We start from the raw sequence: 11,806 nt of genomic DNA, 5'->3' as shown, positions 1-11,806 counted from the left end.
ATTGGACGATTTGCTTACAGCCTTACTATTACGACTAAAATTTTTGTACGTGCAATGGCCTTAACGATTCGAGACTATCGAAACATCTGATTCTATAACTGAAAAGTGTACGTTACCGTAAAAAATATCACTTTATTCGAAACTTCATCGAAAGATTACTATGAAACAAAATGACGATTAGCGCTCAACGTAAATGCTACATCGAACAGCATTCGCAGAAATACTGTTGTCGAGAATTTAACGAGCTTTAACATCGACGCGTTATATCGTTATATGCAGTAGTAGTACTAGCAGTAATAGTAGTAGTAGTACATTATAAACATTTCGTTCTCTATTGTGTTCCTTAATTCTTAATCAATTATTTCATTCTGTACATTAACATTCCACGAAAGAAGAGCGGTATCATATTTGTCGTATGTAAACGATCTGTACACTTAAACATTAGATTCAGAGCGTAAGACAATATAACAATTATTTTCATACTCGTTTATCGATAAATGACTATATCATCATTCGCGAATGTATTGCAGTAACACAGTAAGGTGATGCCTCTTACTTATATCTGCTATTATATGTATATTATACACAATCTTTAAAATATACTTAAAATACATATTTATCTACGAATGTATTTTATATATGTAAACATGGAAAAATTTGTATAAATTTCTCAAATTTGTTGAATGTAAATAATTACATTCGCGGGTATCAATGTAATTGCAAGAGAATTTTTTTTTGCTATGATACTACAATAGATATAAATTAGAAATTTATCATCTCGTATTTTAAAAAATTGAACAAATAAAGTAGTAATTATTGTTCAATTTAGAAACATGTGCTTAATGAAGTTTTGTAACATTAAGTCAAAAATATCGATGGATGTGTCTAATTAATTTTTGTACATAGAACTCCGTCTTTAATTAAAGTCTATGGACATAAGTTTACAAAATTTGTATTAATTTTTTAGATTCATGGATATATCATAATACATTTGCAAATACCTGATTAAAATGTATTACTTTAATTCTGAGATGTGTGCTTTTCATATACGATTAATCGAACAAATGCCATTAATTATTCTTGTACGATGGAAACTTGACTAGTTTTTTTTTGTTTTTTTGTTTTTTTTTCATAAAGAGTAAATATAATTACGCTGAAATAGTGTAGTCGAGACATTAAAAAATATTATAAAATTTTTGCAGTTAATTAACAGAATATTTCACGCATAAATATAATTAACTCGGCATAATCCATATAATTTATAATCATTAGCACACACACATATCGCTTTCATAAATTCTGTCCACGTTTATTATTTATAGTATGTCTGCAAAGTATTTAATTTTTCTTTTATTAAAAAAAAAAAAAAATTTATTATCTTGAAACCAAAAGACTTTCTTTCTTTATACACACAAACATTTGTCTATATCTTGCAATATTGTATAGATATTCTACGGAGATCAATTAAAGAAAAAAACTGTTAAAAATAAATATAAAAGAAATAAAAAAAATTTTTGATATATGCTTGTAAAAATGTACTTGTCCAAATACAACGTATATATACTGATAAAAATATTTTGCAAACATAACTATAGATAATAAAAACATAAAAATCTAAGTTCCTTTCCTAATGTTTTTACATCCGCCCGTAAAACTCACATGTCATATTTCACTGTTTCGAGATTTTTATTCCTGACATAGTAATCGAAACTCGCTGGAAGATGTCAATAATGTAAATAATTTTTAAGAAATTTAAATGTGTATATATATGTATGCATGTATGTATATGTATATAATATGTATATGTATATAATATATTTTTATTTGTTAATATATTGTTAATATATATAATTAATATATAATACATTAATTATATATATAATTAATATATATAATATATTAATTATATATGTATTTATATACATATACAATTTTATATATATATATAAACACATTAGCGGTACAGACGTGCGAAATTTCGTAGGGCATGCGTAACAGTTTTTGGTGTTTCTGACCTGAATATCGGAGAGAGAAAAAAAAGATATAAGTACAAATTAAGCACTACATTTTTTCAGTGATCTATTATATGCTACGTACCTCGTAATTGTATTGTGAAATTCAGTAAACTGTTCGCATGTGGCTGCAGGAGCTCCGCCTGCGTTTTGCAGCGGCATCGTCAGAATAGCTTCTCTCAGCCATTTCGACATAAGCTTAAAAAATATATATAATAAAATTTGTATACGAGATGCGCGAAAAAAAAGTATTATAAAAACTGATGAAATAAATCTTACGTCTGGCTCATTTCGGGTAAGTTCTATAATGACATCAGCTACGTCGGATAGCATGTAAGAAGACAGCTCAAATACTGAAGCATGTAGTAATTTTGTAATTAATGTTTGGCCTTTTTCTTGCAATATATTTTGTACCAATTGTCGCCGTATCGTGTAATCTGATCGATCCTAAATGTAGGTATGATAAAAATATCATATAATTGAGATTTATATACGAAAGAATTTTATTTAAATGTTTATTCTCAACGTGTTTAAAGAATTACCTTATAACCGCGGCCGCTATGTAAGAGATCGTAAAAGAATTTCATTACTGAACTGTTGGCGTCTCGGTGATCCAAACTGCAAGCCATTATAGCGCAATCTACAATGCTCCCGATAGCGGGAGAATGTAATAAAGGGACAGGAGCTCTTTGAAGGAACCTTTTGTGTAAAAAGAAACGAAACATTACGATATCGCGATAAAATCATTGATAGATATAATTGAAAGTATTATTGTTTAATTAATCACCTGGCGCATAACCTGAATAAGTCATCTACTGTGTCAGGATGATTTTTCAAGCCATCTTCTTGTTCGAGGAGGGCAAAAGTGGGGCCAATAAAAGCTTGTAACATATTTAATAGATTCCATACACATTCGGAGTCAGTCGCGTATTCGTCCACCAATATGGAGCCAAGATACAAAAAACAACTATGTTGATTTACCGTGTATAACGGTACAATCTATGTGAGACCAAAAACAATTTATATGTATTAAAAATAAAACAAAATGGTATTATTACGAGACGATCGAAAATCAATACCTGTTTTACAATCGGTTCCAGCAAATGCGCAGAATGTTTGCCTACGCAGCGTACCGCAAAACGTATGCAACGGCAACATCTCTCCATGACTCTGACATCCCGTTGATATCTTTCGCACACATTCGACAATGCAGGCCACATCTATGAGCACAAATAATGATAATTCAAATGTGCACGTGCATGTCTTACAATGACTTTTCGTCTTTAATAACACTCACTTCAATGACGACACTTTGACAAGGATGAGGTTTATTAGGTTCGTCGATTTGAGGATTAGTGTGCTTAAATATAGCAGCTAATCTATCCAGCCATATCACAGGATCAGTCTTGGTTCCTCTCTCGATTGGAATACTATCCGCGAGAAGTGCCCATAAAGAACTGCCTTGAAAACAGCACAATTCTCGCATTGCCGTAGTAATTTCCTCGTGTGGTAATCTTGCCAAAATTATCGACACTCCTGTCACGACATACATACGATATAAATAGCGCTTTTCGTTTCATTAACGCGCGAAAGTTAATAAAATCATATATATATATATATTTCGTAATTGTTTGTAAATAATGCAATTTATTAAATACCTTTCAGTAGGCCAATCGCTGCATCGTTACTGATAGGAAAATTGTCGAGAGAACGTGCTATTTGCAAAAGTCCAGAAAAGTGCGAGGCCATATGTAACGGACAAGCTGTACATATGCTTAATAGTGCACCCGAGGCAGCACTTCCTAAACCCTTTTGATTTAAACATGCTAAGAGGAAATTTAACACTGGTTCTGAAATAATGGAAAATTCTGATATATTATATCAATACTATATTGGAATAAATATCTAAATTGATGACAAATGTCTATCTTACCTAATGATTGCGGATGCCTATCTATCCATTCGCATAGCTCACCTAACAGAAGAATACTGGTATAGCGTACAGCTATGTGGGTATTTTCTGGTAAATTAAGAATAGCTTCTACCACTTTCGGAACCACGTCATTTTCTTCTCTGTTGTACAAAATTTGTCATTATTATGTTTAATCTCTAAGTGGCTTTGCTTCATAATAAATATAAATATAGAGAGAACATACGGCAGAATGTTTTTCGCCACTGCTTGCATTACGAAAAGCGCAGCCTCAGTGGAATCCCAGGTGGGTGTATGTACAGCTTGACCCTGTGGTCCAGGTCCTCCGGTCAACGATGAGAACATTTGTCGGAAACAGTGGCTACTTCCAACTACAAACACCACATCTTTTATCAGATCCGATACGCGGTTTCGGAAGTCGGCAAATTCTTCTCCTCCGCCTCCTTCTTCCACGAGACCTAACTGCAATTAATGTGTAAATTCTTGTAATTTATCAATCTATTGTATATTTATTAGATAATATTGTTATTATTTAATAAAATCCTAGTAAATACTGACATGATCTGGTTCCATTTGGCAATGCCTGCAAAGGGCACCGATCAATCTCTCGATATGCGGCCGAAATACAGTATTAAGATTGTCACTATTTTTATGATAAAGAGTTTCCGATAGCCGATACCACAGGTTAAAAGTTATCTGCGCAACCTTAGCAAAAAATGTTATATAATCAGTAATGAAAATATTTTAATTCAACAAAAAGTATTCATCTAGTAACATTGAAATAAAATCTACACATTTTCAATATATTTAACCTCATAATCATGATGCCCAACGCATGTGAGAACAAGGTCCAAAATTTGTGTGGCATAAAACTGTTCTCCACCCTCGCTACCTGCTACCATAAGTTCTAGGAACGTTTCGGCCAATTCCGTGAATATTCGACAGTAATTTATAGATCTGTAATATATTTAATAACTGCAGTTTTATATGCTACAAAATATACTCGAGTATATCGAAAAATTTACTTTTCCATATCTTCATGGGCAACAGATAAGTGATATGGCTGTTCTAAATTCATCACACTCGTGAAAATACATAATTGCACTTGCTGCAATTGAACTTGTGCTATTGCACTTGCGCTGTTGTTGATCCGATTGGTGTCTTCACCTAGCGTCTGCAAAATTACGCAGATGCAATCAGTAGCTGTTTCATGCAGTTGCGAACCAGCCATATGATTGCTAAGTACCTGTAAAATAAAATTATTCTCAATAAAAAAGAATAGTAATTGAAAGATTTGCAAAAGCTTGTCAATTTTAAGAGACTCACTTGCAAGGCATAAGCAATTACATCACTCGAGGGTATGGCTTCAAGTGGTATTGCATGAACAGTTATCCAACTGGTAAAACATCGCAAAATAGTCACTCGAATTTGTACATTCTCACTGCCATTCTTTAGGCACATTTTCTGCAATTACACTATATATGAAATATTGAATAACTAACATTAAAATAATGAGAACATTATACATCATCTCATATAATATATATACATATATATCAGATGAAAAATTATTATATGCAATATTGTTGTTACACATACTAGAAATTCCGTCACAGTATCTGCACTTGCATTAAATTCAAGCGACATGTGATGTCTACGATTAGCTCCCAGCCTATAAAAATAAAACAATTGCAATTCCTTGATTGTATATATTTTTATTAAATATGAGATATTTTGCTAAATACCTGAGCGATCTGGAACCTGCTTCCTCTGGGAGCACTGTCAATATTTCAAGCAATGGCCAGAGATTTGCAGTACTTGTTCCAAATTTATTAATTAAATCCACTATTGGTTTTTGCCACGATGGCATTTGTAAGACCAGATCTGCTAGTGCTAAGCATAACTGTAAATAAGAAAATTTAAAACTATTAATGAAAATAGCGCAACACTTAAATAGCAAAAAAATGCCACATTATAACAATTTATCATAAAATATAAAAACAGTTTTGTGAAAGAATATGTATAAAGACCTGGGTAACAATAGCAGAATTAGTATGTTCATTAATTTGTGATATATGTTCCAGCAAGGAATCTCTTAACGAAACATGAGCCTCCTGAGGTAATTCGTGAAAAGAGAGTTGTATTTTAGTACGCATTGTCTGTGCAGCAAAGTAACAAGACTCTATATTTCGTTTTTGATGTAGCATTTCATCAGCTATCTTCCATGCGAATACCTGTAAAGCGTACAAAAGTATCAAAATAATAAATTCTTTTTACAGAACCTGATGAAATAATTTACATATTCTGCAGAGTCAAGAATCATACATATATAATGTCACATTTAATTTAATTCGCTTATTATATCGCAATATAAAATACATTTTTTTAAGCAGTAACAACACCGTCTTCCCTTTTCAGGTTAGTTTCCCGACACAGTTATTCTAGTTGCCGATAACGCAAAGGTAGCGAGAAACCTGCACGCTCGTATTCGAGGTGAACAGAGTAAGCGCGAATACGGAGAGAAATAATGAAAATTGTTCTCTCGACTGTAAAAGACAACCGTGTACAGGCTCACCGATTTCTGCAATTCTCCCAGCCATAGTGACGCTTTTCCTGGTTCGGCCGGATTTGTATTATTATATAAAGAGCACACGGCCTGGTAGACGGTCTCCAGGCTCGGCGGGGAATCCATGCTTCAGAAAATACTCGGGCACCTCGAAATCTCCATACAGCCGATTCCGGTTGACACTACAGATGCGCTCGCGCTTGCGGCTGCCTCGGTCGGACGTTTCTCTCGCCCCGATCCGACAACTTAACCTCTCCACCGGATCAGTAGTGCACGGTGCACGGATTCTAGTGTAAGCAGCTTAGCGATTTCCTTCTATTCAGCCGTCATGTACGAATTAAAAGTATAAAATGTAAATTAGAAAATAAGCATATATATATAATATGTTGTATGTATATGCGAGAGAAGAAAGACGGGAAGGTGGAGATTGGAGATTTTGGAAAAAAAGTACCGCGAAAAAGAGTGTAGCTCCAAGGAACAGATGATCCGCACTTACGACCAAGCAGCATGTATAGTCGCTCTTTGATGAATAGACACGCGATGCGGAAAATGTAATGGAAAACCAAACAGATTCTCTTACAATAATAATATCCTTCCTTATAAAAGCGTTCTCTCTTTCACGTTTTTTTTTTTCACTTAAATTTTATATATATTATATATAAATATTTCTATATATTTATGAAATTTAATTATATATACATATAAAATTTAATTTTATATATATATATATATATTTATTTATAAAATTTTGTAAAAACAAATTATCTGTGTTCATTCCAGAATTCCATCGGCAAGGTAGACTCAAGCGCCTCGACGACGATGCGCAGATTCGATGACGTTCTGCGAAACCTTGGAGACGCTGATGCGGTTTCCGCTCTCCATATCCGATGCGCAGTGAGGACAAAACAAAATGTTTTCATAGTTACGTTACGTAGTATGTACATACGTGCGATGAGCGGAGTTGACAGTTTGGTAAACTGACAACCGGAGACGACTATAATCCACGATGAGTGAATATAAGATACCGATAATCGAGCCAACGATAGACTACACAAAGGTGTCGACAATGAGATTTTTAATGTTTCTCGTGCATAAACATCGCCATCGAGAACGATGACGTTCGTTAAGATGCTTAACGGGATGATAGTCTGTGTAGGGAGCAGGCCTCAAATGATTTATATTCTAGGTACCGCCGATCAACCAAAAACGAACCGTCTCTTTCATAAATCACTTTATTACCCATACTGTTACGTTTTTGAATAAATTTGCCCTGTGCTGCGAGGAGAGACTGTACGAGTTTGAGAATAAGTTGCAAAAGTTAGAAGCGTCGTTAGAGATACTAGAATCGCGGGTACGTGAATACTTTGCGCGAGCGTGTAGAGAAATTTTAATAAAAAAAAAATCTTTACGCAATAAATTAATCTAGAGTTTAACATCTTTCCAATGTTTCGTTTTACTTTTGCATAGTTATCTTCTATACCTGGTTTAGAGCAAGAACAATGTAAAGAATCAGATAATGTTAATGAGAATGATACGAGTAAATTGGAGGAAGTAGAAGTACGTAAAGTGGATCAGTCGGATAACAGTGAAGTAGAGCCTAAAGATGAAGAGACAGAAGTACAAACTGCAGCTAAAGATCCTCGCTATGAAAAGTATTTTAAAATGTTACACTTTGGTGTACCAAAACAAGCAGTTAAATTAAAGATGAAGCAGGAAGGACTGGATACATCTATATTGGAGTAAGTGATAGCTATTTTCATTCATATACTTATTGTAACGTTTACGATATATTTGATCAATATTGTTAGTAATGTTTAATTAAATATCTCAATATTCACATTTAGATATTAACTGTAAAGTTTTGTTTAACTTCTCTTTATTAATTTTCTATCATTAAGAGAAAAACACGCATTGCTATTTAAAAAAGAAATTATATTAATGTCAATATGTGCAAGAGTTAAAATTTATTTTACACACATGGTACAAAACAAATGCAAATACTGAGATATATGTAATTTTAGTACCTCTTTTTCTTATCTTGTTAGCAATCCACAACAGATAGTTTCTATACCACGGTCGTTAGATAACGGTGAGAATCAAGGTGAATAAATATTAAGGTGTTAGCGCTGTTCGTTGTAGACATGTTGGACATTTTCACATGAAACACGAATCATCCAAATAAAGATGTATACAAATTCCTGTAGATTCATTTATTTCTTATTAAATACAGAATATGCTGAAAACGTTGAGTGGATACTTTAGAACTGAATCATTTGACCCTGAAAAAAATAAAAAACAGTAATTTTGTTAATCCAAAATCAATTCAATGTTTCATCTTTGTTTGAATATTTTTCTGAACATTTGTACTCACCTTCCTCTTTTTGTCACCACCCAATTCGAAGTGCTTGCATCTTTTCAGTGGAATTTGCTTTCTGTACTTGCATTCCGTACATTCCATCCTCAGTACAATTTTCTTGGTCGTTTTTGCCTATTCATACATACAATATAATTAGTAATTAGATTTAATAAAAATAGATTAAATATAATATAATGCATCTGCTTTTAATATTGATAAGCATATATATATATTAGTTGAATCAATAATATTTATCACTCTTAACACTTTAATTAATAATATCAAAGATTATTACAATAGAGAGTAACGTTAATAAACTTGCATGTTAATTAGAGAGTTTATAATAGTATTTTTTAGTCCTACTATTATTAAAACTGGTTTTATTGTGTATCAACTAATAAATATAGTACAAAATTGCTATTCATCTTTAAATATTTGTAATTGATACAAGGTAGTATGCGCTTACCTTTTTTCTGAAGATGGGCTTAGTTTGACCACCGAAACCTTGCTGTTTGCGGTCGTAACGTCTTCTGCCCTGCGAGGCATGTCTCTCCTTACTTTTCTTGTACTGCGTCACTTTGTGAGTCTTGTGTACTTTGCATTTTTTGCAAAAAGTACGCCTTTGCTTCGGTACGTTAACCTATGAAAAAAAAAGCGAATAAAGATTTCGTATTACATCACAATTTTGAATAAATAAATAACAATGTCATTTGTCTCCGAGAAATACATAATTAAATAATTTACGAAATTTCATTTCTATATCGACAAATCAAAACATTAAGTGCATGTTTCGCTTAAAGGTTATGTTCCGTCACGTCACAATTATTATACACGCCAAATTAAAGATATTTACAGTAAATTCTAAAGAATATACTTTAGATGCGAACGCGGATTTCGCGATACGTTAAACGATAAGGATCGCGAAAATATTCGCGGATGAAAATAATACGTTAAAGTATCGTATCGACCTACCATCTTGAACGTATAGAAAGAAAAGAGAAACGCAATTCGACCGGAAATCGAGGCGCCTATACAGACGGAAACTGTACGCGGTGCGCCTGCGCAGACGTTCTCTCTCCCTCTCTCTCTCTCTCTCTCTCTCTCTCTTTCTCTCTCTTTCTCTCTCTTTCTCTCGTTGCAATAAATTCATGAACCTTGACTATATATATTTTTTGCGCTCCTCATGCATAAATATTAATACGATGCGACTAATAATGTTATAATATTCTACGAATCGTGAATCTCTCGCGTATTAACCTGGAGAGAGAGAGAGAGAAAGAGAAAGAAACTGTCAATGAAATGTGTCAGTTTGCGAAACCGCGGATTGTGGATTTACGCCATTAACACAGCCGGCATCAAAACATCCAATCAATAAGTGATCTTATATTAAGCTATCCTTTATTATTCGTGTTACTCGGGATATAAATAAACAGAGAGCTGCGGGGCGGATTCAATCTAACAATCTGCTCGCTCATCTAACAATCCTACGAGATATGCAACGAGAAACGCACGTGTGTGTGTCATATCTATATCTATATCTATATATATATATATATATATACACACACGATTACTCGGCACGCAGCCTCTAATATACGTGTGTGCTAAACAATAAATGTATGTACATATATATCGATTTTAAAGGGGTAAGTCGAAGATGCGTCTCTTTGCGCGATAAAAAAAAAGTGCAGTCATTCGGTCGAGCGAGATGAACACAATGCATAGATTTTTTCTCAATTAATTAAGACAGATTATACGCAATGAGAATGTAAATAGATTGTAAATAGATTGGAAGGAGTGAAAGGTACGAAGCGGCGAATTTCGAGTCTCGGCGTCGTTCTTCTCATCTCTCGTCGTATCTATATAGATTAATCCGCGCGACGCACGCACTTTGTTCGCGGGAACACGTGCGTGCGGCGTGAATCGTCCTCGTCCGCGCGAATCGTCCCCGCGACGATCGCCCTCGCGCGATCGTTTTCGCGAATGAAAATATATCTATCGATTTTACGCGAGCGCGCGCGTGGCCGAAAAGCCACGTAGGATATAGGAGAGAAGAGAAGAGAAGACGCGGTCGCACAGCGCCAAGGCTTATTTGAATCGAGCGACGTAGCCTCGAACCGGACGTCCCGCTCGTGCCACGAACTCTCGAACCCCTCGTCGTCCGCGAGTTTTAATTTTATTCACACTCCGGGCGGACGCGTTACGTGCGTAAGGCGATCGCGGTGCCGCGAAACGTCATACGCCGCTGTAAAATCGCGTATTGCACGCGTGAAACGTCGGTATACGGCTCGTCGTCGCGACGACCAATCAGGGAATTATCGGGTTTCAAACCCGCGCCATCTTCATTTTTGAACAAAGCCAGGTTGGACGTGCTAGAAGCGTGTCGTGATCTGGTAGTAGTTCGCTTTGCGCTATTCGCGCCACAGTCCTCGGTATACACGCTCCACTCCTGACTGGTTCAGCTCCTTCGCCTCCCTCTCTCAATCTCTCTCTCTTTCTCTCTCTCCCTCGTCGTCCCTTGTCCCCCTCGTCCCTGAAGCTCCATGATATCCGTCCGTCTCCCTTTCTCTCTCTTTCTCTCTCCTTCTTCCCCTTCTCTTCTCGTTCTCCCTCTCCCTCGCGGCCCCTCGGGTCTTCGCCTGACGACGCTGTTCTCTCAAGCATTCCGGCGGAAACCGACGTCGTGAGAGGGCACGTATCCGTAGTCTCGTTTCGCGTACACGCCGTAGCCGCTATCGCCAACGCCGTCGTCGTCGCCGTCGCCGCTCTTTCGCACTCCGGGAGTTCGGTAGTCGAGTCCGCGAGTCTCTCTTTGGATTATTCGACGCGATTACAGGTCGCCGAGTCAACCTCAACCATGAGCACTAAGGAAAATAACGAGGTCGCCGTCGAGAAGGTGACGGAGAACGACAAGGCATCCGCAGACGCAAAATGCGACATCA

At 35.5% G+C, this 11,806-nt stretch overlaps 4 protein-coding genes across 6 annotated transcripts in view; 2 read left to right on the top strand and 2 right to left on the bottom strand.

Moving 5' to 3' along the window:
• Positions 1 to 112: 112 nt before the first annotated feature.
• Tnpo-sr (transportin 3) lies at positions 113 to 6,654 on the bottom strand. 2 transcript variants are annotated; one of them, XM_083052776.1, is made up of 18 exons: positions 6,518 to 6,654; positions 5,973 to 6,176; positions 5,688 to 5,845; positions 5,542 to 5,614; positions 5,269 to 5,406; positions 4,968 to 5,188; positions 4,755 to 4,899; positions 4,501 to 4,647; positions 4,169 to 4,404; positions 3,946 to 4,085; positions 3,671 to 3,862; positions 3,310 to 3,548; positions 3,092 to 3,232; positions 2,800 to 3,011; positions 2,555 to 2,711; positions 2,292 to 2,459; positions 2,098 to 2,210; positions 113 to 2,015 (listed from the first exon to the last, which is right to left on the bottom strand). In XM_083052776.1, the coding sequence occupies exons 1-18, from the start codon at positions 6,632 to 6,634 to the stop codon at positions 1,955 to 1,957; spliced, it is 2,862 nt and encodes a 953-aa protein (XP_082908902.1). In that variant the 5' UTR covers positions 6,635 to 6,654; the 3' UTR covers positions 113 to 1,954. The 2 variants fall into 2 exon arrangements, with proteins under 2 accessions (XP_082908902.1, XP_082908903.1); XM_083052777.1 differs by lacking the exons at positions 5,688 to 5,845; positions 5,973 to 6,176; positions 6,518 to 6,654 and having other exon boundaries at positions 5,269 to 5,417.
• A 13-nt stretch (positions 6,655 to 6,667) lies between these two features.
• On the top strand, positions 6,668 to 8,755 carry Ccdc53 (Coiled-coil domain containing 53). Of its 2 annotated transcripts, XM_083052794.1 has the most exons (6): positions 6,691 to 6,800; positions 6,917 to 7,059; positions 7,289 to 7,565; positions 7,695 to 7,859; positions 7,976 to 8,247; positions 8,554 to 8,755. In XM_083052794.1, the coding sequence occupies exons 3-6, from the start codon at positions 7,515 to 7,517 to the stop codon at positions 8,615 to 8,617; spliced, it is 552 nt and encodes a 183-aa protein (XP_082908920.1). In that variant the 5' UTR covers positions 6,691 to 6,800; positions 6,917 to 7,059; positions 7,289 to 7,514; the 3' UTR covers positions 8,618 to 8,755. The 2 variants fall into 2 exon arrangements, with proteins under 2 accessions (XP_082908921.1, XP_082908920.1); XM_083052795.1 differs by lacking the exon at positions 6,917 to 7,059 and having other exon boundaries at positions 6,668 to 6,800.
• Positions 8,704 to 9,952, bottom strand: Rpl36a (ribosomal protein L36A). Its single transcript, XM_083052798.1, has 4 exons — positions 9,837 to 9,952; positions 9,331 to 9,504; positions 8,880 to 8,996; positions 8,704 to 8,787 (listed from the first exon to the last, which is right to left on the bottom strand). The coding sequence occupies exons 1-4, from the start codon at positions 9,837 to 9,839 to the stop codon at positions 8,767 to 8,769; spliced, it is 315 nt and encodes a 104-aa protein (XP_082908924.1). The 5' UTR covers positions 9,840 to 9,952; the 3' UTR covers positions 8,704 to 8,766.
• A 1,572-nt stretch (positions 9,953 to 11,524) lies between these two features.
• Positions 11,525 to 11,806, top strand: part of LOC145944460 (uncharacterized) — a 6,988-nt gene continuing 6,706 nt past the window's right edge. The window contains exon 1 of the mRNA XM_083052797.1: positions 11,525 to 11,806. This exon is cut by the window's right edge and continues 23 nt beyond it. Coding sequence (XP_082908923.1) covers positions 11,722 to 11,806 — 85 coding nt within the window. The 5' untranslated portion in view covers positions 11,525 to 11,721.

The sequence above is a fragment of the Prenolepis imparis genome, unplaced genomic scaffold (assembly GCF_030444845.1).
Source record: "Prenolepis imparis isolate NDT839.2.m4 unplaced genomic scaffold, iyPreImpa1.0 SCAF_13, whole genome shotgun sequence".
NCBI lineage: Eukaryota > Metazoa > Arthropoda > Insecta > Hymenoptera > Formicidae > Prenolepis > Prenolepis imparis.
The sequence above is the reverse complement of the archived record's forward strand: the minus strand, read 5'-3'. Positions and strand labels throughout refer to the sequence as shown.

Coding starts and splice junctions, on each gene's coding strand:
- Tnpo-sr (XM_083052776.1), bottom strand. CDS start 6,634: ATGGATTCCCCGCCGAGCCTGGAGACCGTCTACCAGGCCGTGTGCTCT. Junction 3,549..3,670: donor AGCGATTGGCCTACTGAAAG/GTATTTAATAAA, acceptor ATGTCGTGACAG/GAGTGTCGATAATTTTGGCA. Junction 3,233..3,309: donor GTCAAAGTGTCGTCATTGAA/GTGAGTGTTATT, acceptor TTGTGCTCATAG/ATGTGGCCTGCATTGTCGAA.
- Ccdc53 (XM_083052795.1), top strand. CDS start 7,515: ATGAGTGAATATAAGATACCGATAATCGAGCCAACGATAGACTACACA. Junction 7,566..7,694: donor CAACGATAGACTACACAAAG/GTGTCGACAATG, acceptor TTTATATTCTAG/GTACCGCCGATCAACCAAAA. Junction 8,248..8,553: donor CTGGATACATCTATATTGGA/GTAAGTGATAGC, acceptor TTATCTTGTTAG/CAATCCACAACAGATAGTTT.
- Rpl36a (XM_083052798.1), bottom strand. Junction 8,997..9,330: donor AGCCCATCTTCAGAAAAAAG/GTAAGCGCATAC, acceptor ATGTATGAATAG/GCAAAAACGACCAAGAAAAT. Junction 8,788..8,879: donor GTGGTGACAAAAAGAGGAAG/GTGAGTACAAAT, acceptor TATTTTTTTCAG/GGTCAAATGATTCAGTTCTA.